This window comes from Danio aesculapii, chromosome 2 (assembly GCF_903798145.1).
Source record: "Danio aesculapii chromosome 2, fDanAes4.1, whole genome shotgun sequence".
Classification (NCBI taxonomy): Eukaryota; Metazoa; Chordata; class Actinopteri; order Cypriniformes; family Danionidae; genus Danio; species Danio aesculapii.
The window spans coordinates 43,192,024-43,217,487 of NC_079436.1; the positions used below are offsets into that span (position 1 = coordinate 43,192,024).

The 25,464-nt window shown below is 33.9% G+C and overlaps 1 protein-coding gene across 2 annotated transcripts in view; it reads left to right on the forward strand.

Moving 5' to 3' along the window:
* The window catches only part of pard3ab (par-3 family cell polarity regulator alpha, b), a 207,983-nt gene that overhangs the window by 71,750 nt on the left and 110,769 nt on the right, over positions 1–25,464 (forward strand). For both annotated transcript variants that reach the window (XM_056480059.1, XM_056480065.1), the window contains exons 6-12: positions 2,459–2,538; positions 6,844–6,927; positions 11,123–11,248; positions 13,847–14,223; positions 20,239–20,378; positions 21,355–21,483; positions 23,030–23,065. In XM_056480059.1, the coding sequence (XP_056336034.1) occupies positions 2,459–2,538; positions 6,844–6,927; positions 11,123–11,248; positions 13,847–14,223; positions 20,239–20,378; positions 21,355–21,483; positions 23,030–23,065 (972 nt within the window). The remainder of the gene's footprint in view (positions 1–2,458; positions 2,539–6,843; positions 6,928–11,122; positions 11,249–13,846; positions 14,224–20,238; positions 20,379–21,354; positions 21,484–23,029; positions 23,066–25,464) is intronic.

The following is a 25,464-nucleotide window of genomic DNA, read 5'->3' on the forward strand; positions in this document are numbered from 1 at the left end:
TTTTACTTTTTTAGATTGCTTTTTTAGTTTTTTGATTATTTCTTTTATCAGATGAGTGGATGAATAGGTCAGGTTGCACGATTCTGGCTAAAATGAGAATTTTTTTTTTCTCTTTTTTCTTCTTACAATTCTGTAGATGTAAAATAAAGATATAATAGTAATACGAGTAGCCTATTATTATTGTTATTTCCTAAACATATGGTAACACAACACTAATAATATTAGGCCTATGTGTAGGTCTACTCTTGGTTAAAATGCTAAATTTTGTAGACTTGGAATGGTAGACTTTACACTTCTCTCCTGACCTTGAAAATAGAATCGTAGAAAAGCAGAATTAAGATGGATTAGCGGTTTTGTTTTTGTTTTCTTTTTTGTTATCCTTTTAGTTTAGTTTTTATTTGCTTTTACTTTTTGTTATAATTCTCTACATGTTTCTTTTTATTTCATTTTTGGTTTGTTTTCCTGTCTTGTGTTGTTGATTTTATATTTTCTTTTCAGTTTGTTGTTATTCTTTTATTCTTGTTTTTATTTTCTTAATTATTTTTTGTTTTCTTTTCCTTTGTTTCATTTTTTGTCTTGTTGTTTTTTTGCTTTCTTTACATTTTCTAGTTATCCTTTTACTTTTGTTTTTTAGTTTCTTAATAATTTTTTGTTTACTTTTTTGTGTTTGTGTCTTTTTTAGAAGTGTGACCCTACACTGGTCTCACGGTTCGGTTCTGATTATCATGCCATCTATTCGGTTCAATTCAATATCTCAGTGCATCACGGTGCATTGACGGTTTTCTATAAACAATTTTATATTTTACCTAGCAACATAATAATTAATGTATTAAAATTTAGAATTTATAAATATATTTATATATTATATGTAACACAATTTTGTCCTTTAACACAAGCAGTCAGATATATGAACTGTACCTTTAATTTTACCTGCTCAAAGAAAACACTCTGAATGTATCAAACAAAACTCAAGTACACGCACAGAAGAACATGACCATTTAAAGCAAATAAACAAATGTAAATATTATCCCGCTTTCTTTCAAGCGTTGTTGACCACGCGCTCAACAAAAAAGGCTGCGAATCAGCGCGGCTCTGGCGCTGTTCAACAAACAGTGACACGGACACTGATGCTAAATGGCTGCAGTGATCAGCTGATCCATTATAGCTGGCGATGCGGTGGAGAAAAGTCACTCTGCAGATGCGCTTGATCTACAAGTAACATTGTAACAGTCGATAGGAGATTAATGTTACCTCACGAGCACGCCAGTAGGTCAAACAAACTCACAAGCAGTGAATTGAGCAGTTATCTGCTTTTTGGAGCTTTTAATTACTCACGGTCTCCTCCCTCGCCATAGTAAGCTACCGCCATATAACGCATACTGTATGTGAAAAATGATGTCAGTACTTAATAACCGATGGTGATTTATTATTAAACCGATACAGAATTGTTCAAGTCTGCATTGCGGTCTATCGAAGAAACAATCAATTTTGACAACCCTAGTCTTTTTATATTTTATTTTTGTTTTCTTTTTTGTCTTGTGTTTTTTTGCTTTCTTTTTGGTTTCTTGTTATCGTTTTACTTCTGTTTTTTATTTGCTTAATTAGTTTTTATTTTCTATTTCTTCTTTTATTTTATTTCCTTTGCTTACCTTGGTGTGTTGTTGTTTTTTCAGTTATTTATTCATCTTTCTTATCATTACATTTTCTTTTATGTTTTGTTTTTCTTAATTTTTCATTTATTATTTTTCCCATTCATTTTATTAACATGTTCTAATTTGTTTTCCTTTTTATTTCTTCTTGCTCTTTTTTTGTTTTTACCTTGTCCTTTTATTTTTGCTCACGTTTTCTTGTTTTCTTTCTTTCTTTTTTCTTTCTTTCTTTCTTTTTGTTCACAGCCTCTGCTGCCTTAAGCTGAATAATGCATGTATCCACATCAGCCTTCCGTGTTATGTTTGGACATGGAGTTGTGCGTCTGTGTGTGTGTGTTTGTGTATTGTTTTTCCATCTTTAATTACAGTTTGGATGACTGTATAAGGTCTAAAATAATAGGTTTGGATGAAACTACCTTCAAAGCGGTTTAGACTCACACACAAGTAGTGTCTCCGCAGCAAAACATGGACCTGTGGCTTACTATATATTTAATGAGGGCTTGTGTATGTATGTGTGTGGGTGTTACTCGGATAATAAAGTGACATGAGCTAGTGAACATGAGCTCTTGTGTTCCTCTCACCTGAGCCGCGGTGTATCAGGTGAAGCATCTCAGAGGATGAATTCCTTCAAACTGTTTAGAAAAAGAAGAACTGCTTATCTCTTCACCCAGGTCATGCTTTACATTTGTGTTTCATTTCTAATTTATTGACATTGCGCTGTGGTTGTTATTCATGCAAATGGGCTTCTGGAAGGGTTTGTTGAGTGCGATCGATGCATTGTGGGTTTAGCGGTTTTCTTCTCGTTGCAGGATGAGGAGGAGAATGGTAGGATAGAGCCGGTGGGACGTGCGGACACATGCTTGGAGCACATGGGAGTGAGATCACTGGAGTAAGTAATGTAAACACTGTAAAAAATGCTAGGTTCCACACAATTCCTTCATGTTGTCCCTGCACAAATCGATTAACTTAATCGCTTTTTTAAAATTTAAGTAGATGGAACATAAAACAATTAAGTTATCCCAAAAAAACCTTTTGAAAAAAAAATACAAATGAAATCAAAATAACCATAGGATTTTGTTAGCTCACAGTGCTAATTTTGTGATGAACAACTTATCTGTGCTTGTCATAGATTTTTTTTCCCCTTGTAATCTTAAATTGATATCTAAAAATGCATATCTTGTTTGTCTTCAGTTAAATTCTCAGATTACGTCAGTCTGAGGTATTGGGCGTGGCTAACATACTTGACCACACCCATCCAGCTGTCAGTTTTGACAACAAACAGAAATGGCAAGGAGGACGTGTTTGTTAGGTTGAAATAACTCTTCCCAAACCCTTTTCCCGAGATCTTTCTGAATGAAATGCCAACTTTATAACGTCCAATCAGCTTGCAGTAGAAAAAACAAGCCACGCCCTCTGTTTTTCTCGTTTAATATTCAGTTTCTCTAGGAACTGCTTCACAATATTAAAAAAACTGTCTCAGCTTCCAATTCATGTGGACTTCAACAAAGATTTTATTTAAGTAGTTTGAACAAGCAGCAAAACTCATTTTTTGAGTGCATCAAAGTTGGTTTTGGTGACTTATGAGGACTCTCCATTGGCGTAATGCATTTTATACTGTATAAATGCTTATTACATGGCCTTATCCTACCTCTTCCTCTATAACAAACCCTGTAGCACATTTTGAATGTAAAAAGACCCCTGTTAAGTATGATTTTTCACAATTATGAGCACACAGGACATGTCCTTGGGAATAACCTCAGCGTTGTAATCAGGGATGAGCAGTATTTATGATACAATTATTTCAAACACATATTTACATACAAAATAGTGTTTTGTAATTAGTATTTGATGGGATTTATGAAAATGGCTTAATATTTTGTATAAAAATACTTTAGTGTCTTGTATTTTTGTAATTTCAAAGTACTGTAAAATACTTTGTAAAAAGTCTACATGATGACATTGTAAAAGGCAACCTCTGATTGCAGCTTTCTCAGTTATCTGCCCTGGCTTGAGATCGGAACAGAACATTTATTTATATTGAAGAAGGTGGTCAATGTTTGGAGTATGGAAGGATATTATGCTTGCATCATGGTGATACCTACATTACTTAACTGGCTGTTTACATTTCCAGTAGTATAGTTAATGAAGAGGAAAGATTTCTGCCTAAAGATGTCAAAGACAATATATGAAACACTAATATTTAATAATACAACAATTCAGTCTATACAGACTAGTCAAAAACACCTGACTTGGGTTATACGGCGTCAGCAGGAAATTTATAAAGAGTTTATTTGCAAAAATTGATAACTCAATGTTTTTATGTTGTGCATTGAAGAAATCATATGGAAATTACTTATGGAAATGACTAAAATATTTTACTTTTTAGAAATCATATACATTGAGTAGGCCTATTGACCCGTTCAATTGCAAAAAAAGAGATACTTTTAAAAATTAAACACTTCATACAGTTGAAGCCAGAATTATTAGCCCCCCTGAATTATTAGTTGTCCTGTTTATCTTTTTCAAGACACTTCTATACAGCTTAAAGTGACATTTAAAGGCTTAACTAGGTTAATTAGGTTAACTTGGCAGGTTAGGGTAATTAGGCAAGTTATTGTATAACAATAGTTTGTTCTGTAGACTATCAAAAAAAATTTAGCTTAAAGGGGCTAATAATTTTGATCTTGAAATGGCTTTTAACAAATTAAAAGCTGCTTTTATTCTAGCTGAAATAAAACAAATAAGACTTTCTCCAGAATAAAAAATATTATCAGACATACTGTAAAAATTTCCTTGCTCTGTTAAACATCATTTGGGAAATATTTAAAAAAGAAAAAAAAATGAAAGGGCGGCTGATAATTCTGACTTCAACTGTATATCACCCTTTTAAAATATAAGAATGTTAAGAGGTTGAATACTGATTATACAGAAAATATTATATCAATTTTACTGGCCACACAATGTGGAAACATAATCAACAGATATAGTATATTCTGACCCATTATCTGCATTGAACAGGGCTTTCTGTATGACATTTGTACAAAAAATAAGTCAATAAAAAAAGAAACAAGTAAAAAAATGTATAGATATCTACTCATGTAGAGAGGGGAACGAGGTGGTAGAGAATCTGCTAAATCTTTCTCAGAGAAAAGCTGTTGCTATCAAATATTGTTTACTTTGTTTAACAGAAAAGAGATTGATTGGATTGAATATTGATGGAAGGTTTGCAAGAAGGTTCATGCTTACTCCTAAAAGTATTTTGTGGTATTTTTAAAAAACAAAAATACAGTATTTTGTTTTGATATAGTTGTGGCTGCTCTATTTTGTAGTTTATTTTGATACACTTAAAAGAAGGTATTTGGCATTTTATTAAAAAATATATATTTCAATGTATTTTGCCCATCACTGGTTGTAATACCTAGGTCATACATACCCATGTCAATATAAAAATCTGTGTTCTCATAAACCACCAAAGCGAGTACACACACACACACACACACACACACACACACACACACACACACACAGGAACTGACAGCGGCGACGTGATCTCTTATTGTATGTGAATCTCTCCTTCATGCCGTCAGTTTGATTTGCAGGTAATTGAATATTTTTTACAATAAACCCTTTATTGTAAAAGAATACATCAGATTGAAATGTTGTGGATTAATCTCTCATAAACTGTCATCTATAAGATTGGTTGAATCTTTCACAGTTGTGTGAAAGATGTGATGATGTGAGTGCCAAAAGAGTTTTTGTGGGAATCTTCACACTTTTTGGTTACGCTATTTTAAGGTGTCCTTGTTACAGTGTAACTGTATTTAGCTACTGAGTAATATTATTGAAGTGAAATTAATATATTTAAGTAAATGTAGTTACTGAATGGTTACTGTTAGAATTTGGGTTAGGTTTAGGTTTAGTTGCATGTAACTAATTGTATTTACTATAGTAAGTAAATGAAACGTGTAACAAGGACACTTTAAAATAAGTTTTTTTGTTTTTTTCTAGAAAATAAGTCATGTTTTTATCATCTGAAATGCACCTTGTGGTAATGTTAATCAAGGAATACTTGCACATGACACTGCTAATTTAATATTCACTTTTTAATTTTTGACTTGACTTAATAAATGGTTTATCATTTATGCTACTTTATTTTCTGTTTGGATTTGACTTATTTTTCATCTTTGTTTTTCTGTTCCAAAAAGTACATTAGAGGTAAATTTGAAGGAATTGTTTTTAAGCGAAGGGATCTAGAAAGATATATTTATAATGTTTTTATAGATTTATTTTTATTTAGACTTACTAGTAGCCAATATTTACAATATTTCTGTATGAAAATACTAAATTTCACTAATAAAACACAGCAGTGCTACACAGAAGCCATAATGAATGATAATAAAGACACTAGAGTTTATCATTTTATCATGCAACTAAATATCCCTAAAATACAGTAACTTCTAAGACATTTGTTTTCTATATACAGTTGAAGTCAGAATTATTAGCGCCCCTGTTTATTTTTTCCCCCAATTTCTGTTTAATGGAGAGAAGCACATTTCTTAACATGATAGTTTTAATAACTCATTTCTAATAACTAATTTATTTTATCTTTGCCATGATGACAGTAAATGATATTTGACTAGATATTTTTCAAGACACTTCTATACAGCTTAAAGTGACAGTTAAAGGCTTAACTAGGTTAATTAGGTTAACTAGACAGGTTAAGGTAATTAGGCAAGTTATTGTATAACGATGGTTTGTTCTGTGGACTATCTAAAAAATATAGCTTAAAGGGGCTAATAATATTGACCTTAAAATGTTTTTTTTTAAATTATAACTGCTTTTATTCTAGTAAAATAAAAAAATAAGACTTTCTCCAAAAGAAAAAATATTATCTGACACACTGAAAATTTCCGTGCTCTGTGAAATATCATTTGGGAAATATTTAAAAAAAGAAACAAAAATTCAAAGGGGGCTAATAATGCTTACTTCAACTGTAGATAGACACATAAGCAGTGTCTATATAGATGCATTAAATGTAATTATATGACATTCTAATAAATGAATTTTTAATCTTTGCATGTTCATACTCCGCCCCTGTGCATTCAGACTCCGCCCTGTGAATCTTTACATAGAAATGCATGCTTATTTTCTCTCTCTAATGGTTTTCTTTGTTTTCTTTCCCTTGTTCCTCCAGTGATATTGTGAAATTGGTGGAAGTGTCCAATGACGGGGGTCCACTCGGCATCCATGTTGTCCCCTTCAGTGGACGGGACCGCAGGTACACTCTAAAATAATATTTGGTGTCGTAAATATAAAATGATTGAAGTATGTTTTACAAAAAAACAAAACATTTTGTTAAATTTTGTTAAATTTATTGCAATTTCTGAATGAAAACGTAAGTTTTTTGAATGCTGTTGTATTTGTTTTATTTTGTTTTTTGTAATTGTTGTCACCAAACTCTAATGCTGAGTTTATTTTTAAAGTAGACGTATCACAGATGTTTTCACACTGCATGACTTTCTGGGCTAGCGTTTTCTCGCTGCTTGTTTACACTGCAAGATGGATCGGCGACAACTTTGTCCAAACTACGTCTCGCAACCAAAAATACGTAGTATATCTTTTGTTATTAACCATTTAATGAGAAAGAAGCCTTCAATGGGGTAGAAAATGTACATATTTGCTCACCTGGGTGTGAAGGGAATAAGCAATTTCTTCTCAACTTATTTTCTTTTTTGACCTGGCTGTGAAATTGCTCAGATGACACGTCAAACAGACACGGGTACTCCTGACAAATTTACACTAGTTTTTCCTCCATTTCTTGGGTCCAAATAAACAAAAAATGAGCGCTTTTAACTTCTCCCCGAACCTTCCACTGGCCTCCAGATACCCACACTAGTGGATGCTGCTCTCTCATTGGCTGTAGGCGATCGCTGATGTTATTTTCAATCAGAATACATTTCACACAGCATGTTTTAAATCGCCGACAGCTCCAAATATTTAGCATGCCAAATATCTCACTGGCATTGGCGACTTATCTGCGATTCTCTCAGATCTCATGTTTGATAGTTCACACTGTGTGATTGTTACTTGCATGAACGAACCTCGAGTCAAAATCGGGGCTAAAATGATGCAGTCTGAACTCAGCATAAGAAAGCCAAAAGGTTTTGGTTTAAAAACCTTACACAGCTTTATAAAAAATGACTAAATGCTATTTTTTAGGGCTTATAAATAAAAAAATTTAGCTTAAAACAACAACCACAGAACCTTGCTCAAAGCTTAAAACATTTGAATATGAAAAATAAGATATGACATAATAAAAATGATGGAATTACTCATTTAAGTATTTTTTGTACATGGGACTAGTGTTGAGCTAAATTAGTTACAAAGTAACTAGTTACTGTAATAAAATTACGTTTCTGCTATATAGGTAAAGTCAGGGTTTACTTTTCATTTTTAGGTCATTTAGTTACGGTCATTTATAATCTCAATTTAACAATCAATTCAGAGAAGCAGAATAATTCTAGATTTGTTACAAATGGATTTTCCTAAATATTTAAAATTTTCCATTAAAGAAAGTCAAATTTATCAAGAAGGCAGCATACAAGGTATACATTCAGAGAAGCAGAACATGTGTGTATATACAGTTGAAGTCAGAATTATTAGCCCCCTTTAATTATTAACCCCCCCTGTTTATTTTTTTTCCCCAATTTCTTTTTAGCGGACTGAAGATTTTTCAACACATTTTTTAAACATAATAGTTCTAATAGTTTAATAACTCATTTCACTTTCACTCTCACAGACTTTCTCCAGAAGAAAAAATATTATCAGAAATACTGTGAAAATTTCCTTGCTCTGATAAACATCATTTGGAAAATATTTGAAAAAGAAAAGAAAAATGTAAAAGGGGGCTATTAATTCTGACTTCAACTGTATGTGTATATGGATATGTATGAATTATAATAAAAAAAATTCAACAACAAAAATTATATTTGTCCAACAATTATAAATGCTTTTTGAAACAGTTAAATACGTTTTTTCACTATGCGAAGTATAAAATATGGTGTCAGTAATTTAAAACATGAATATTCATTATTAATTTTTACACCTACAACATTTTTAAGTGTTGTTTGTTTTATAAAACCAAAAGGTCCTATTTGGCTCAGATTTTATTAATTAAAATAATTAAATTTACATTGTCTAAGCATTGAGATTTATGGATTTTAGGTAGTTAAACTATTTATTTATTAAAACAAAGCAATTTAAAAAAGTAATTTAAATACAATTTCAATTACGTAATTAGTAATTAATTCCTTCTTTGAAATAACTTGCGCCACATCCTGAACCCAGCATAAGCTCTTCTTAAGGTCATATAAAAGTCTTTTCTCTTCATTAGTTCTCATAAACGTCTTTCCTATTCATCATCTGATACTCCATACACATTTTCTAAGTGATCATTGTTAGATTTGGGGGGACTGAATATTTGAATGCAACTCAAAAGAGCCATTGAATCCTCATCAGAGAGTTCGTAAGAGTCTGTCCAGGAGAGATAGACAGAGCGTTAGTATGTGAGCGGTCAGCAGGCAAACTAATCTCGCTAAAAGCAGCTTTATATCTGTGTGTTCTGCATCTCTCTGCACGCAGGGAGCTGAATGCAAGTTATGAGGAACGTTATTTATCTTGAGGAATTACCTTACGTTCTCAAGTGCTTTATGATGCTGCATTAGCTTCAAAATCGTTTGATTCCACATCAATCTTATTTATGTTTCATTTCAAATGGATGTTGCTTATGACTAAATAAATAAGAAATCTTTGATTCGAGGCATGGATGTAGCTTGAATGTGTGTGTGCTTATTTATGTGGTTTATGAGGACACACTTTTGTATAATGACCAATGGTGGAAAGAGTACTGAAAAACCGTAATCCAGTAAAAGTACCATTACTTGCCCAAAAAGAGAGAGTTCGTAGGTTGCTAGGCGACCATCAGCCATTTTCGTAGAGGATGACAAGCTGACAAATCATTGCTGTTACTCTGATACAAGTATTATTCATGGTGAAAATTACAAAGCACCGCAGTGTTTGGGTGTTCTGTGTTTGTCTGATATAATTAGTCTACAGACGTGTATATTCTATATAAGCTAAAGCTAATTGGTAAGTTCTTGTCTCGTGACTCGCGGTGTGCTCCTGGCATTCATTCAACTGTGTGCGTCTGGAAGGTGCGAGCGCGTCACGCCGATTGCACGCGCAAGCCACTTAACTCCATTGAAAATAACGAACTTGTGCAAAATGTAGAAAATACAAGATATGTGAACGTCCCCTACAGCCGCCGTCATTTGCAATCTCGAGGAGTTAATCTTCGTCTTGCACAGATATGGTGGATTCACCTGATTTGTTGACAAATGAGTTGCGGATTCATCCCTTGGCAGTTTAAGGGTCCTTCACTAGGTCGTTTCCCCTTAGCAAAGAAACTTTCCAAAGACATCTGTTTCTCACTCATTTTGCTGCTTGTGGGTTAAATTTGGGCGCTCAAGTGACTGAGATGCAAGCAAGATAATACCGTAATCTTTCAAAATAAAAGATTTTTCAAAATAAAAGATCGTTCATATAATGATCATTCGTATAATAAATAAAAATGGAAATAATTAATGATTTCTTCTGCGATCCGCTACCAATTGATCCACGGACTGGTACCGGTCTGTGGAGCGGTGTTTGAAGACCACTACTTTACACCACTGATAGAAGGTTATGATCTTGCTATTACAATGTTGAGGTGGTTTATGAGGACATTATTTGTGTCCTTGTAATTCAAAACTGTTACAAAATCATTCTTAACATGTTTTTTTTTCTTTGTAGATTAGACCCAAGGTTTTTTGTGAGGGTTGGGATTAGGTGTGGCTATAAATAGTTGAAGTTAGCATTATTAGCCCACTTAAATTATTAGCCCCCTGTATATTATTTCCCCCAGTTTCTGTTAAATGAAAATGTTTTTTTCAACACATTTCTAAACCTAATAGTTTTAATAAGTCATTTCTAAATACTTATTTCTTTTATCTATGCCATGATGACAGTTTACTTCATATTTTTCAAGATACTAGTATTGCGCCTAGTGAAATTTAAAGGCTTAACTAGATTAATCAGGCAAATCATTGTATAACGATGGTTTGTTCTGTAGACAATCCAAAAAAATATTGCTTAAGGGGGCTAATAATATTGACATTAAAATGTTTTTTATTGTTATTATTTTTAAAAACAAATAAGACTTTCTGCAGAAGAAAAAACATTATTGGAAATACTGTGAAGAATTCCTTGCTCTGTTGAATATTGTTTGGGGAATATTTTAAAAAGAAAAAAAAATTCACACGGGACCTCTATGTTGTCGACTGTATAATAATGTGTTTTACAGTATATAATACATGATTACGTCTATGGGGAGTCCTCATAAATCACCCAAACCAACCTGTGTGTATGTGTTTCAGGACGTTGGGTCTACTGGTGAAGCGATTGGAGCGTGGAGGAAAGGCTGATGTCCAGAGTTTGTTTCAGGAGAACGACTGCATCATTCGGATCAACAACGGAGATCTGAGGAACGTTCGCTTTGAGCAGTAAGGCTTGACCTCTGACCTCTGACATGAGTACTGAGTGCTTGATTATCCGTTTAACTCCTTTCTCTTGCTCCTTTATTGATGCCATTACACTTCTGTTCAGGCCTGAGGAGATTATTGATTAATCCTCTGACCATGGTTGTTTAATATAATTGCAGTTGTTTCAGGTGACAGCAATAATTGTGCAGTATACATTTCAGTCAAGTTTTGTAATTAATATATGGGAGCTTTAAGCTTTGGAGAAATGCTATTTTGTGGATGCAGTTTGGTGTGGAAGAGAAAAGTAGGGGAATCATAATGATTAGTTTTTTTTTTGTTGGTTTTTTTTGTGTTTAGTTTAGTGTTTTGTTTGGTTTAATTTTGTGTTTTGATTTGTGTTTAGTGTTCAGTTTAGTGTTGTGGTGTTTTTGTTTTGTTTTGATTAGTTTAGTTTAGTCTTTTGTTTTATGTTTAGTTTTGTGTTTGGTTTTGTTTAGTGTTTTGTTTTGTTTAGTTTTGTGTTTTATTTGTGTTTAGTTTAGTTTTGGTTTTAGTTTAGTGTTATGTTGTGGTGTTTTTAGTTTTGTTTTTAGTTTATTTTAGTGATTTTGTTTTGTGTTTGGTTTAGTTTAGTGTTTTGTGTTTAGTTTTGAGTTTTATTTGTGTTTAGTTTAGTTTTGGTTTTAGTTTTGTGTTATGTTGTGGTGTTTTTAGTTTTGTTTTTAGTTTAGTGATTTTGTTATGTGTTTGGTTTAGTTTAGTGTTTTGTGTTTAGTTTTGAGTTTGGTTTAGTTTTGTTTTGTTTAGTGTTTTGTGTTTAGTTTAGTTTAGTGTTTTGTATTTAGTTTAGTCTTTTGTTTTGTGTTTAGTTTAGTGTAGTTTTGTGGTTAGTTTTGTGTTTTGTTTAGTTTAGTGTTTTGTGTTTAGTTTAGTCTTTTGTTTTGTGTTTAGTTTATTGTTTTGTTTAGTGTTTTGTGTTTAGTTTAGTTTAGTCTTTTGTTTTGTGTTTAGTTTATTGTTCAGTTTTGTGTTTAGTTTAGTCTTTTGTTTTGTGTTTAGTTTATTTTTTAGTTTAGTGTTTTGTGTTTAGTTTAGTCTTTTGTTTTGTGTTTACTTTATTGTTTAGTTTTGTGTTTAGTTTAGTGTAATTTAGTTTAGGGTTTAGTTTAGTGTTTGGTTTGGTTTTTTGTTTAATTTTGTGTTTAGTGTTTGTTTTTGTTTTGTGTCATGTTTTGTTTAGTGTTTAGTTTTGTTTTGTTTTTTTGTTTTGTTTTTAGTTTTGTTTAGTTTTGTGTTTGGTTTTATTTTGTTGCTTTGGTTTTTTTTTTTTTTTTAGTTTTTTTAAAAGTTTGTGTAGTTTAATGTTTAGTTTAGTTTTGTGTTTTTTTTTAGTTTTTTTTTTGCTTAGTTTTGTATAGTTGATTTTAGTGTTTAGTTTAGTTTTGTTTTTATTTTGTTTTTGTTTTGTGTTTGGTTTTGTCCTGTGTTTTGTTTTATGTTTAGTTTAGTGTAGTTTAGTTTTGTGGTTGGTTTTGTTTTGTTTTTTTGTTTTGTTTTTAGTTTTGTTTAGTTTAATGTTTAGTTTTGTGTTTAGTTTTATTTTGTTGCTTTGTTTTTTTTGTTTAGTTATGTTTTAAATTTTGTATAGTTTAATGTTTAGTTTTGTTTTGTTGTTTTGTTGTTGTTGTTTTTTTTGCTTAGCTTTGTATAGTTTAGTGTTTAGTTTTGTTTTTATTTTGTTTTTGTTTTGTGTTTGGTTTTGTCCTGTGTTTTCTTTTATGTTTAGTTTAGTGTAGTTTAGTTTTGTGTTTGGTTTTGTTTTGTGTTTAGTTTTGTATTTGGTTTTGTTGTGTGCTTAGTTTAGTGTTTAGTTTTGTGTTTGTTTATTTTTTTGTTTTGTTTAGTTTTGTGATTAGGTTTTTGTTTTGTATTTCATTTTGTGTTTTGTTTTGTGTTTAGTGTGTTGTGTTTGTTTAATTTTATGTTTAGTTTTGTTTTGTGTTTAGTTTAGTTTAGTGGTTAGTTTAGTTTTGTGTTTGGTTTTGTTTTGGGTTTGGTTTTGTTTTGTGTTTAGTTTTTTGTTTTGTGTTTAGTTTAGTGTTGTGATGTGTTGTATTTTTTGCTTAATTTAGTTTTTGCACAGCAATAAATGAAATCATATTGCTTATAACGTTTTATGAGTATATACAGTTCCAATAAAAACGAATTTTGGATTACACTGTTAATCACAAAAAAAACAATGAAATAATTTATCTAAATCAAATATAAAATATTTATTACAGATATTTATTTGTATTAGTAGTCATTCATTCTTACCTATCTTTTCATCTGTATGTCATTTACTTGTTCATACGTCCATCTGTTTATCTGTTTATCCATCCTTTTGTTCAATTATCCATCCTTCTATTCCTTCATCCATCTATTCCGTCTATCTCTCATCTCCTCTAGCATTAAGCAAGCCTTTTTTATTTTCTGTTTAGTTTTGCAGTGTCTGGTGATGTGTTAAAACCCACCCATTTACTCGCAAATGCACAAACACCAATCTGATTAATAAAAAAATTACTAATGCATAAACCTCAATTTTGTGTGTTGTTTTTTTTTTTTTTGGTATGTTTTCAGAGCTCAGAACATGTTTCGTCAAGCAATGCGCTCTCCCGTCATCCTCTTCCATGTGGTGCCATCCACCATGAGGTCCCAGTATGAGCAGATATCCCATTACGAGCACAACCCCAGAGTGAACATCGACCTCTCGGGACGTTTCAGCCCAGACTCCCTCACAAATGATCTGGAGAGCGCCGCTCACCGATTGGCTCAACACAGACCTCAGCCACCCAATAATCATCTGGATACCGGCTCTCCCATCCACCGTCCCGTTGGCTCATCGGGCAAACCTCCAACAGGCCACACCTCCTCACCCCAAAGAGGCCTAAGCCCTGCCCCCACAACAGGGTTCACTAAGAAAGTTGGCCGGAGACTCGGAATCCAGCTTAGGAAAGGTATCAGTAAAAATGTCATGTTGCTTTGAGAAAATCAATGCGTTGATTGGCTAAAAATCTAATTCAAAATTGATCAAAATTACAAATTAATATGTATATTAATAATAATAATTGTTATTATTCATTAATTTTCTACTGCTTTTCCGGGGTAGAAAATTTATGAATAATAACTATTATTATTATTATTATTATTATTATTATTATTATTATTATTATTATTATTATTATTATTATTATCATCAATTATTAATTTATCAATTAATTTATTTATTCCTATTATTATTATTGTTGTTTGTTGTTGTTTTTTATTATTATTGTTGTTGTTATTATTAATATTATTAATATTATTATTATTATTATTATTCATTTATTCATTCATCACTCCCTTCCAGCCACAACCTAGTACTGGGAAACACCCATACACTCTCACATTTACACTCACTCATTTTAGTTCATCCAATTCTCTTATAGCGTATAATAAACTTTATTTGATATACAGTAGTCCCTTGCTATAACATAGTTCACCTTTCGCGGCCTCGAAGTTTGTTTGTTTTTACAGCGCACATTGTTCTGCATCCTGATTGGCTGTAGACCATTGTCAATCAATCTTCTCTGTATCTCCTGTACAGTACAGAATGCGTTCAGCTTGCCAAATTAACATAAATCTGCACAAAATACTTTTCCAAATTTTGTGTTCTTATTATCTTTAGTGCAATCAACCACTAGGAAACCAAACAATCCAGTAATCCAGTCAGTTGCCGATAGATAAAATTTGTTCCAGAGTCAGGCTACTTTTTTTTACCTTATTCAACAAGCTGTTTTACCCAACATAATTAAATAGATATTATAGATATTACAGCTTTTCATCGTAAATTTTAAACTAAGATTTTTTTAACCCCAACCTATAACACCCCATCCCCACCAAAAAAATCTACATTTTCATTCATATTTTAGTCCAACAAGTCGATTTACCCAACATTATTAAATATGTATTACAGTTTTTCAATGAGTGTGTTTACATGGACACCAATAATCCTATTTAAATACGAATAAGACAATACTCTGATTGAGTCTACCATGTAAACAACTATTTTAAGGTCATAATCAATCTAAAAAGAAAATGAATTAAGACATGTGGAGTATTTAGTTGCATTATTGAAGTGCAGTACAGACATGTAAACACCGCAAACACCGCACATGTAAACACCGTCCTGTAGGATTTTCGGCGCATTTTGCGACACACTGCTGTCTGACACTATTCTCTGCACCTACCGAGTCAGTGAAGGACCACACACTGCGAATGCGGAGGTTTTTTCCCCCCTACGGCATGCGGTATCAAATTCCAATAAAACAACACTCTTCCAGCAGTTCCTCGCATCCAATATCTTGTTTGTTACAGAGGGCATGCAGGAAATTTCCCTTAATTAAAGTGAAAGTGCCAAACTACAGTTAAAGTTGACAAATTAAAAATAAAACACCCGAAATTACATGAAACTCCATAGGAAACTTGGATAGCGTGGTAATGCAATGTCGTTTATCGGATTATGTGCTATAACCATTGACTGTAAAAGATATGGATGTAGTGTCCGTGACATCACCCATAGGTTTCTGTAGAACGCTAAAGAAGCTACAAGTAGGCGTGGCCAACTGTCGCCATTTTGTTTGCGCGTTATTGCACCAACCAGAAGATACCAAACAAGGGCAAAGAGGCGGAGTGTGAAAGGAGCTACAGACGCCTGCTAGCATTTTGCTTAGACAGTCTTTTCTTTGGGAGAAATGCTTAATACTTCATTCCCTGCAACTCATTTGTGTTCTGACCACGTGCTTGGTTTTATCAATAAAGTGTTTAGACTTTTAAAAACACTCTTGTAATAGCATTGTTCTTATGAGGTTTTTCTACAGGAGAAAAGCGCAAATTACTTCCAAACACTTCAAATATAGGCAGCTTGAATGGTTTGTGAGCACAATTAAATGCATACAGCATGTCATATCATATATTTTGGAAATAATTCCAAAAGGCAGTTGACTTTGTAAAGCCACATAAAAGGTAGCAAAAATACGATGTATATGCCGAGTTCAGCGGTTAATCAGCCAGAATGACATGTTGGCGACCAGCGAGACCTAGCTGTCACTCAAGTGGCCACACCCTTAATTATGGATGAGTTATAAAAAAATTCACCCCTTCACAGTTGTCATGAAGGGTAATATTAGCTATTTACACCAAAACCATTTTTGTACCAGTCTGTAAACATGATTTTATCAGCTGTAAAATTGGCCAATTTAGCATTGCTGTCAGTGGACATCGGGATTTCCTGGAGCCAGCCCCCCAATGGCGAGTCGATGAATTGCAGTTTTAGTTACTTTCGTATTGGCTTCATCAGGTTGCCGCTTGGCTATAACATGTGAAACAGGATCATGAAAGGAACATTCTAAAGCAACTCATGTAAACACCTTAATCATATTATTGTTCAATTAATCAATTATTGATGTCCATGTAAACATAGTCAATGTAAATTTTAAACCTAGATTAAAAAAAAAATCTATTTTCTTAAGAAATCATTTTTATTCATTTTAATTCAACAAGCCGATTTACCCAACATAATTAAATAGACATTACAGTTTTTTAAACCTACATTTTTTTAGCCCATTCCACCCCCCCCCCCCCAAAATCGATTCATTTTTTATAAATCATTTTCATTCATAGTTTAGTTCAGATCTTTTTTTTTCCATTTTATTTATATCATGAATAATATTGCATTATTAATATTGTAAGTGTTAATATGATACTGCTAGTTTCCCAACTTGATGCTTCATTATGTATGTTGTTTTCACAGTGATTGTGTCAGAATATGGTTAATGTCCTGTTTATGATTAAGGCTGTGCTAATGAATCCAGCTGTCTGCTCCTGAGCATATTTCCCATCATGCAGAGTCTGCTGTACTGACTCAACTGGGAGAATGTAGATCTGCTTTCTGCCAACAGCTCCTTCCTGTGTGTGTGTGTGTCTCCTCGCTGTAATGGTGTGGGATGTGAAATGATTGACAGCAGTTGGCACAGGTCTTGGCACCTGTGTATGGACAGGTGGCGCAGCGGGAGCGCGAGGTGGCGCCGAGGTTACAGAACAGCGGTGCTGGGAGTGTTGCTAGGCAGCACCGCATGTCACTGTGATGCCTTTCCATATGGCTGTCTGATTCTCTCAGTGTTTTGTTGAGACACACACACATACATTGTTCTTTTTGTGGAATGTGACTGAACTCTACCTGTGGGTTCTCTTTCTGTCTCACTCATCGATGTTGTTATCTCAGTCTTTTCACACAGTGTCATATTTTTGAAAGGTTAAGGTCCAGTCTGCTAGGTCTGTAGGTCACAATCTTACTTGGACTTTAGGACCCCCTATTAGTCCAGATGGCCTCTGTTCCAGTCTTGTAGTGTCCATCAACAGGCTGTAGTCTGATGTTTTCTCAAAGCCTCGAGCTTCTGTTGTCGTTCACATGCAGACAGAGAGACATCTGACACCTGAAAATGTGTGTGATGAAATGTATAGAGTTAATTGATTCACTGATTTAAGATTTAATATATTATTAATATATATTTTCTATAGGACTTTAATCATACAACGTCCTGTTTTTTTAAACCTTTGTGTGCTGATGTTTTCATACACTCTGGGGTGATTTTGAGTCTTAATTTTGCCATAACTTTCTCTGTTTCCGCAAATATAATGATTTTTGGTGACAAACCTTATCTTGACACCTATTTTGGGAAATCAATCCAGCTCAACAATACACTGTTAGCAAATTTACTACCTTTTCGTTATGTTAGTAGCTGTTTTTGCCCCATTGACTTCTGTTATAATGACATTTCCTTGCGAAGAGGTAAAATTTGCAACTTTTACTGTTGATCAACAGTTGCAGTTTAATGAAAAGCTTATTCTTTGGCTTTTATATGGAGTATAGTGTGTGTGAGAGTGTAATGCTGCGTTCACACTAGACGCGGATGAAGTGTCAAGCGCGAGTGATTTACATGTTAAGTCAATGCAAAGATGCGAATAGATATCCTGCGGCACGAATGATGTGTTTCCCACAAATGAAGTGGTGCGAGTTAAGCGTTCTGCGCATTTGATGCAAATCGCTCGAGTTGAAATATCTGAACCTTAGCTGACATTCGTGCTGCGTGAATCAATCAGGAGCTTGCTCTTGTAGAGAAGTAATTGTGACGTAGAGCCTCATGTTGGTGTCCTGAGGCGAAATACTCTTGCTGGTACCTGATAACAGTTCATCAAACTGGGCTCGGCTCAGTCTAAAGCACCACTGAAAGCTTCCATCATCCAGGTTAACTTTCTGGAGGAGTTGATGAACTCTCACAGAGCTTGGTGCACCTCTGAAAGGATCTAGGGCGATCAGACACGGCACCGAACGAATATATACGCTGTTTTTCAGCCTTCCCAAAGCACATAAAGCACAGCTACTATCTCAATAAAATCCATGTTAGCCATTTAGCAATGAAGCTAGTCACCGGGAAGACAGAACTCCTGCCCATGATGTGAATCCGCTTCTATTGTGAAGTGAATTGGATGCGCGAATGAAGCAAATTTGATGCGCGAAAGAAGCAAGTAAACTCTAAATGATTATTTATTTGTTTATTAATTAATTAATTAATTTATGTATTTATTATTGAGATTTATTTGCACGTTCTAGGTTTGGTGTGAACACAGCATCATGCTGCTTTCACACCATATGCTGATTAAGCATCAAGCGCGAGTGATTTACATGTTAAGCCAATGCAAAGACACGAATTGACATCCTGCTGCTCAATTCATGCGAATTATGCGGCGCGTATGACGTGGCTAGATTTGAGCATTGTGTGTGTTTGACACTCTTAACGCACATATCACTCGAGTTAAAAAATGTGAACTTCAGCGGACATTCCCGCCGCGTTAACCAATCATGAGATTTTTTGGCGTGATTATGACGTAGTGCCTGTTGTTGGTGTACCAAGGGGAAATCCTCTTGCCAACACCGGACAACAGCTCATTAAACTGGGCTCACTCAAGCCCTGCCCATGACTCGAATCCACGTTTATTGTGAAGCGAATTTCAGGTGCGAATGAAACTTAAAATGTTCCTGCGTCTATTTGCGCGTGAAAACAGCAGTGTATTCTGGTATTCTGGTGTGCAGCATAAAAACCTTTACACACTTGTCTTATGTCTGAGATTATCAAAATAAGCAGCTCACTTCTCAGAACACAGTAAACATAGCAAGTGTATTTATGCACACACACTTTAATCTGCTGGTAATAATGTTCGTTATTGTTGTGGGAAGAAAACAGGGTAGGCGATGTAAGGTGAGTAATTGTTTTATTTTATTAATCGTGACGCAACACGTAAAGCTCTGTGTGTGCTCTCTCTTCTCTCGGCTCCTCCTTAAGAACGGTGTCTCTCCGGGCCAATCACTAGAATCAACAGGTTTTATTTATTATTTCTGATTGGTCTGCTGATTAGCTGCCGGGCTCCGAGCATGCTCTCCCCTCTCATTGGGTGTTCGACCACGCTCACCTCTCCACACTGTTGTTATACTCCACATAAAAGCCAAAAACATTTTTGAATAGGCCTATCTAAAGGGTTAATGCTACCAACTGATGATAAACAGTAAACATTACACATTTGACCTCCTCCCACCAGGGAAAACCACCAACAATCAAGAATGCATGATTATATGTTGCCATGGCTTTGCAATCAAAAAATGTCATTATAATGGAAGTCAATGGGGAACAAACTGCCCCTAACATAACGAAAGGGTAGTCAATTTCAACAGTACTTAGGGGTTAAATTAATTGTCATATTTGTTGTTGCAAATTTTACACCACAAAACAGGGAACACTAAAAATCGCAAGGCACATTCACATATTAAAATGACTATAATAAAGAAAAATAAAAAGTTTCTCAGGTTGAAATGAGTAGGTGCATGTGGCCTTATGTTTTTATATGCCTTTTAACAGTGTGTTCTCTGTGTTTGACAGGACCTGAAGGTCTCGGGTTCAGCATCACGTCCCGAGACGTTCCTCTTGGAGGGTCTGCACCTATTTATGTCAAGAACATCCTGCCAAGAGGTGCTGCCATACAAGACGGCAGACTGAAAGCTGGAGATAGATTGCTTGAGGTGAAAATGGTGGAAAAGAGCATGTAGTATTAATAATAAGATGCTAAATTGTTTTATGAATTAAGAAACACAACATAGAGACTATATTAACATATAAAATAGATCTGCAAGATTCTGGATAAATTGAGAATCACAATTATTTGGTTTAATATGAAGATCACGATTCTCCCAGCATTCTGAATAGACGACTTACTGAATAGTAAACAGTAGTTTACTAGAAGTACTTTTGGTCAGACTTTATTTTAGGGTACAGTTCTCACTATTAATCATTAACTCTGACTTTTTGCCTCAATAAACTCCCAATTTCCTGCTTATTATTTTGTATTGTAGTTTAGTTTTGGTATTGGGTAGGATTAGGGATGTAGTATATGATTATGACAAATATGTACTCTATAAGTACTAATAAACAGACAATAACTTAATAAGCATGTGATGAGTCACTAGTTAATAGTGAGAATTGGTACTTGAACTAAAGTGTTACCTTTTATATAATTTAAATGAATATCGTTTAATATCTCAGTAGTAACTCACTCATAAAGACTTTACATGTTTCTTTACTACATAAATCAGCTTTTCTGAATCATATCTTGTAGATATTCAATGATATACATATTTGATGGTCGTTTGTTGCCATCTATTGGTGTAACAGTGGTTACTTGAAGCATTTCATTGATAGCCTTGGCATCAGTATTAAATCCTATAAAAAATCAGCTTTCCTAGATAAATGTAACATATACTGTTTAAAAGCAGTTGTTACATGGCAACTGATGTCTTGGAGCCAAACGCAGATGTATGATTTTACTGCTGAGATTGTGAAAGGTTTAATAAACACATGCAAATCGCGACCATTTAGATTTACGATTGTGTGTGAATTAAGATCATTGTCATATATCATGGCACTTTGGGATTAATTCTACTTTATTTATTTGAATCTCCCTGAATATAGTTTATTTGACGAATTTTGTGGTTGCTGCAGGTGAATGGGGTGGATCTGAATGGGCGGGGCCAGGAGGAGGTGGTCTCCCTGCTGAGGGCGACGCCCATGGGCGGGACTGTGAGTCTGGTGGTGCTAAGACAGGAAGAGACCTTTGTTCCCAGAGAGATGGTGAGGATCATCTGTGTGTTTGTGTTTGAGTGACAGTCATGATGAGTGTCGAGATGTGAAATCCTCTTGCTAATGTCTTCATGAAACTGTTCATCGCTATCACACAGTCTCTGACATTTAGCTCAGGCTCACCACACTTTTTTTTTTTTACTTGCAGCACACTTGAGTCCTGGTTATTGGAGTATTACAATTTCTATTTTTTATGACTTTCTTTATTGTTTCTTTAAACATTCAGTCACAATGACAGAAAAGGGATCAGTAAAATATACAATATACAAACAATACATAAGAAAGTAAAAAAATATAAGATAAATATAATAAGTAAATAATAAAAATAAATAAATACATACAAATAATGATCAACTATTACAATTTCTTCACGCACCATTGGCATTTGAATTTCAATAAAAAAAAAATTCTAAAGAGGACTTTTATTTTTCCTTGCTTTATTTGAGTTAACCTTTCAACCACTTTAGTTTTTAATTTTCTTTATACATTTGGTGATCAGCTTTTAATTAGTATATTTTATTGGTTATTAATTTGTAAAACTGTTTTAATTTGATAAATTCAGGTAGATTGGCCATTTTACATTTTCATATTTTTACTGATTTCACCCTAGGGCTGGCCGATAAAATCAATATCGGTAATACTGACCAAACACCATTGTCAGAATCGATAATAAAAAAGTTTGGTATAATGTTTCGGTATGAAGGCTATAATTTTATTAAAATGTGGCTGCTGAGCGTGCGACATGCACAATGAGAGACACTATAGAAAATGGTGAAGTAAAGCATGTGCTTGCACTTGTCACTTCTGGTCAGAATAGCAACACATGCGAAAATGAGTGCTGTGGCTAGCAGCAGTGAGGAGATTGTAAAAAAAAAAAAAAAGTCTCCAGAGTGGCTTTTTGGTTTCTTTTCTTGTGCATCCCAGCCACTAGCTCCCTATCTGAAAGAGTTTTTAGCATAGAAGGTAATGTAGTCATTCAACTTCACAATTTGTAATGTTGCAGTATGCATTTAAATAATGACGGTTAGTTCCTTTATTGAAAGATTTACTTATCATAATTTGTTCTGTTTACAGAGTGTGAGGTTTACTGTATCATTATTGACACCTTACAGATGTTGATCTACGTTTACAATTGCACAAACTTTGTAACATTTTATTTGTCAAGTTCTCTTTAACACTTATGTTTATTTTATTATAAAGAGATCAGATATTTTGACTGTTGTTTTTGACTATTAAAACAAATTCCCGTAGTAGTCTTGGTAATTTAAAATCATCTTAATATTCCGAAATGTATTGTAAAAAAATATTAGCAAATTATCGATATTGAATAATTTGAAACACGATCTCATGATACATATTTGTTTTCAATATCGCCCAGCCCTACTTCACCCTGTATGATAACCTCTATTTGGGTGACTTTAGGATCCAGCTTTGGTTGCTTTATGTGCATGATTTTTATTTTTTTTTTTTTATTTTTTAAATTGTTGGTTTTAAGTTGCATCATTACCACCGTCCTCTTCTTCCTCACTCTCTTTAGAACGCAGAACCAGCGATGCAGAACACAAGAGAATGGGTAAGAGCTGCACACACATCTTCACACACGTTTCTGCAGCTGTACAAAAAAAGCTTTTGCCTGATGTAGGAACTGTTAAAAGTGCCATAGAATTCATTAATAGAGTATGTTAAGTGAAGTTTTATAAACTAATTTCGAGAGGAATACGTGATATAATTGATCGCGGCTGGTCTCTCGTACACAATCATCGATAAACCAATCAAATTAATCCAAGCCTACAATAAATAGCCCATTTCACCTTACTTCCCTTATTTTCGTATTTGAAGAATCCCCTTGTCAACCCCATCTCCCCATTTTTCTTATTTACCAGAGGGAGCTCTCGAGACTTACCTGATCTCGGATCCCCTTTTTCATGCTAAATGACCAGGTTGGAGCCCTGGGCTCAATTATTTTCTAGCTCAGGGTTCTCTCCCGGGACAGCATGCCAAACCTGCTATTAGTATCAAGCAATATCTTAGAGTGAACTCTTGAAATTGTTCTCTAATATCTACGTGGAAGGTTTTTGGCATAGGAAAGTACAAAAATTCTCCAGAAACGGTATTGGCCCTAATATGACATGGTTGGTTTTGACCTTATTTGGAAGGTTCATGAATATTAATTAGCTCTGCTAGCAGCTCATACCAGTAAGTGTAACATTTCACAATATACATGTTAAACTAACAAAAGATACATTTAAACTGACCTTTTTGCCTTTTTGGGTTGGCGCTGAATACATTAATAATCTTTATATTTGTGTATTTCAATTTAATGAACTCTTATTATTAAGCTTATGCCTAGGTATATCCAGATTTTCATTCTATGGCACATTTAAAGATACAATAATAATATATTCTCTCATATATTAACTTTCTTTAATATGAATTTGCTACAATTTTTGAAACTATAATCATAAACGCATTTATTTTCATCTACTTCCGGCTAGTAAGTGTAAATGCTGCCATTTTTAGAGGAAAGTATTGATTCACAGTGAATAAGGTGCCACATATTTATGTTTTGCTCTGAAACCGGCAGCACATAAACTGTAGATTTATGCTTTTAGCTCAGATGGACATCTAAAACGATATAAAACAGTGATTGTGCATTAACAGCTTTATCGGTACATAAATGAGCGGTCTGTATTTATTTAATGCATTGCTTTTGTGTGTCTTTATCTATTCTTACTTTCTCTCGGTATCTCAATATGTCTCCTTCTTTGTTTGATTAATAGACAGATCATTTTTGTTGGACTGATCTCTTTAGTACTTATAATTATATATTTCAATTATTTTTTTCATGTCTGCGATTTATTTAAGGTAACTGTGCACCTCAAATTCAAATCCGATTTAGCAGAAGATGCAGCGGTTGCCGTTTAGAAACACTGTCAGTGTGAAATCCCATTTCGTTTCTCTCTTCTTTTTGTCTGTTTTTCGTTTTCTGTCTCTTCTTTTTCTGTTTGTGCATTAAGCTCTTAAAGCAGATAAGATCTGTTTTAGCAGTAGCTGTCCAGAAAGCAGGAGAGAACTAAATGAAAGCCATCCATTTCCTTCTGAACGTGTGTGTGTGTGTCAGAGGTTGTTACATTAAAGTGAAGGTGATTAAAGCTCAATAAAGACAGACTTTATAGAGCAGTCATTCAGTAGATGGTTGTTAAAAGTGTCACATCTCTCCCACACAAACACTCACGCACTGACAGCGCTAACACAAGGGAGTCTGCAGAGGTCAGAAGAGCATCAGGCGTAATGGATTTATTATCTATATGTCTGAATTAGAGGGCAGAGGTTTGGCAGGCATCATTCCTCATGAAGGCTAGCCTTCTGCCTCATTTGCATTGGCTGAATTTGCTTCAGAAGCAGGTGAAAGCGGCAGCTGTGCATGTCAGGGACGTTTTAATGTACAGGAGAGTGACTTGAATGTAAAACCGAGGGTGTCAGTGGTATTTAAAGTCTGTTGCACACTGCAAGACAGAAGCATGTGAGCATATCATGTTCTAAAGGGGTAATTCACCCATAAATGACAATCAACTTCTCTCTCATGTTTATCAAAACTACAGGTTTTATTTCAATTGTGGAGCACAAACAGAGGATTTTTTTAAATAAACTATAGACTATAAATATGCACCATAGTGAGGCTTTCTGAAAATTTTGTGTTTTAGTGCTTACACATACTTTTAGTCATTATGCACACTGAATGACTTGGTGTCCGATGTCTGCTCCTTTTTCTATAAAAGTTATGAGTGGCATTTTCCTAAAAAAATAGGCTGTATCTATGTACATTATGAAATTCAAATGCATCATATGCATACTTTAATTTACAAATAAAAGAGCTAAATATTTCTAAAGGGGTCATAAGGGGTACCACACCATTTTAATATCTTAAAATGAAAGTATTTGTTTTTTTTATTAGTCAACCTGTCTCTCCTG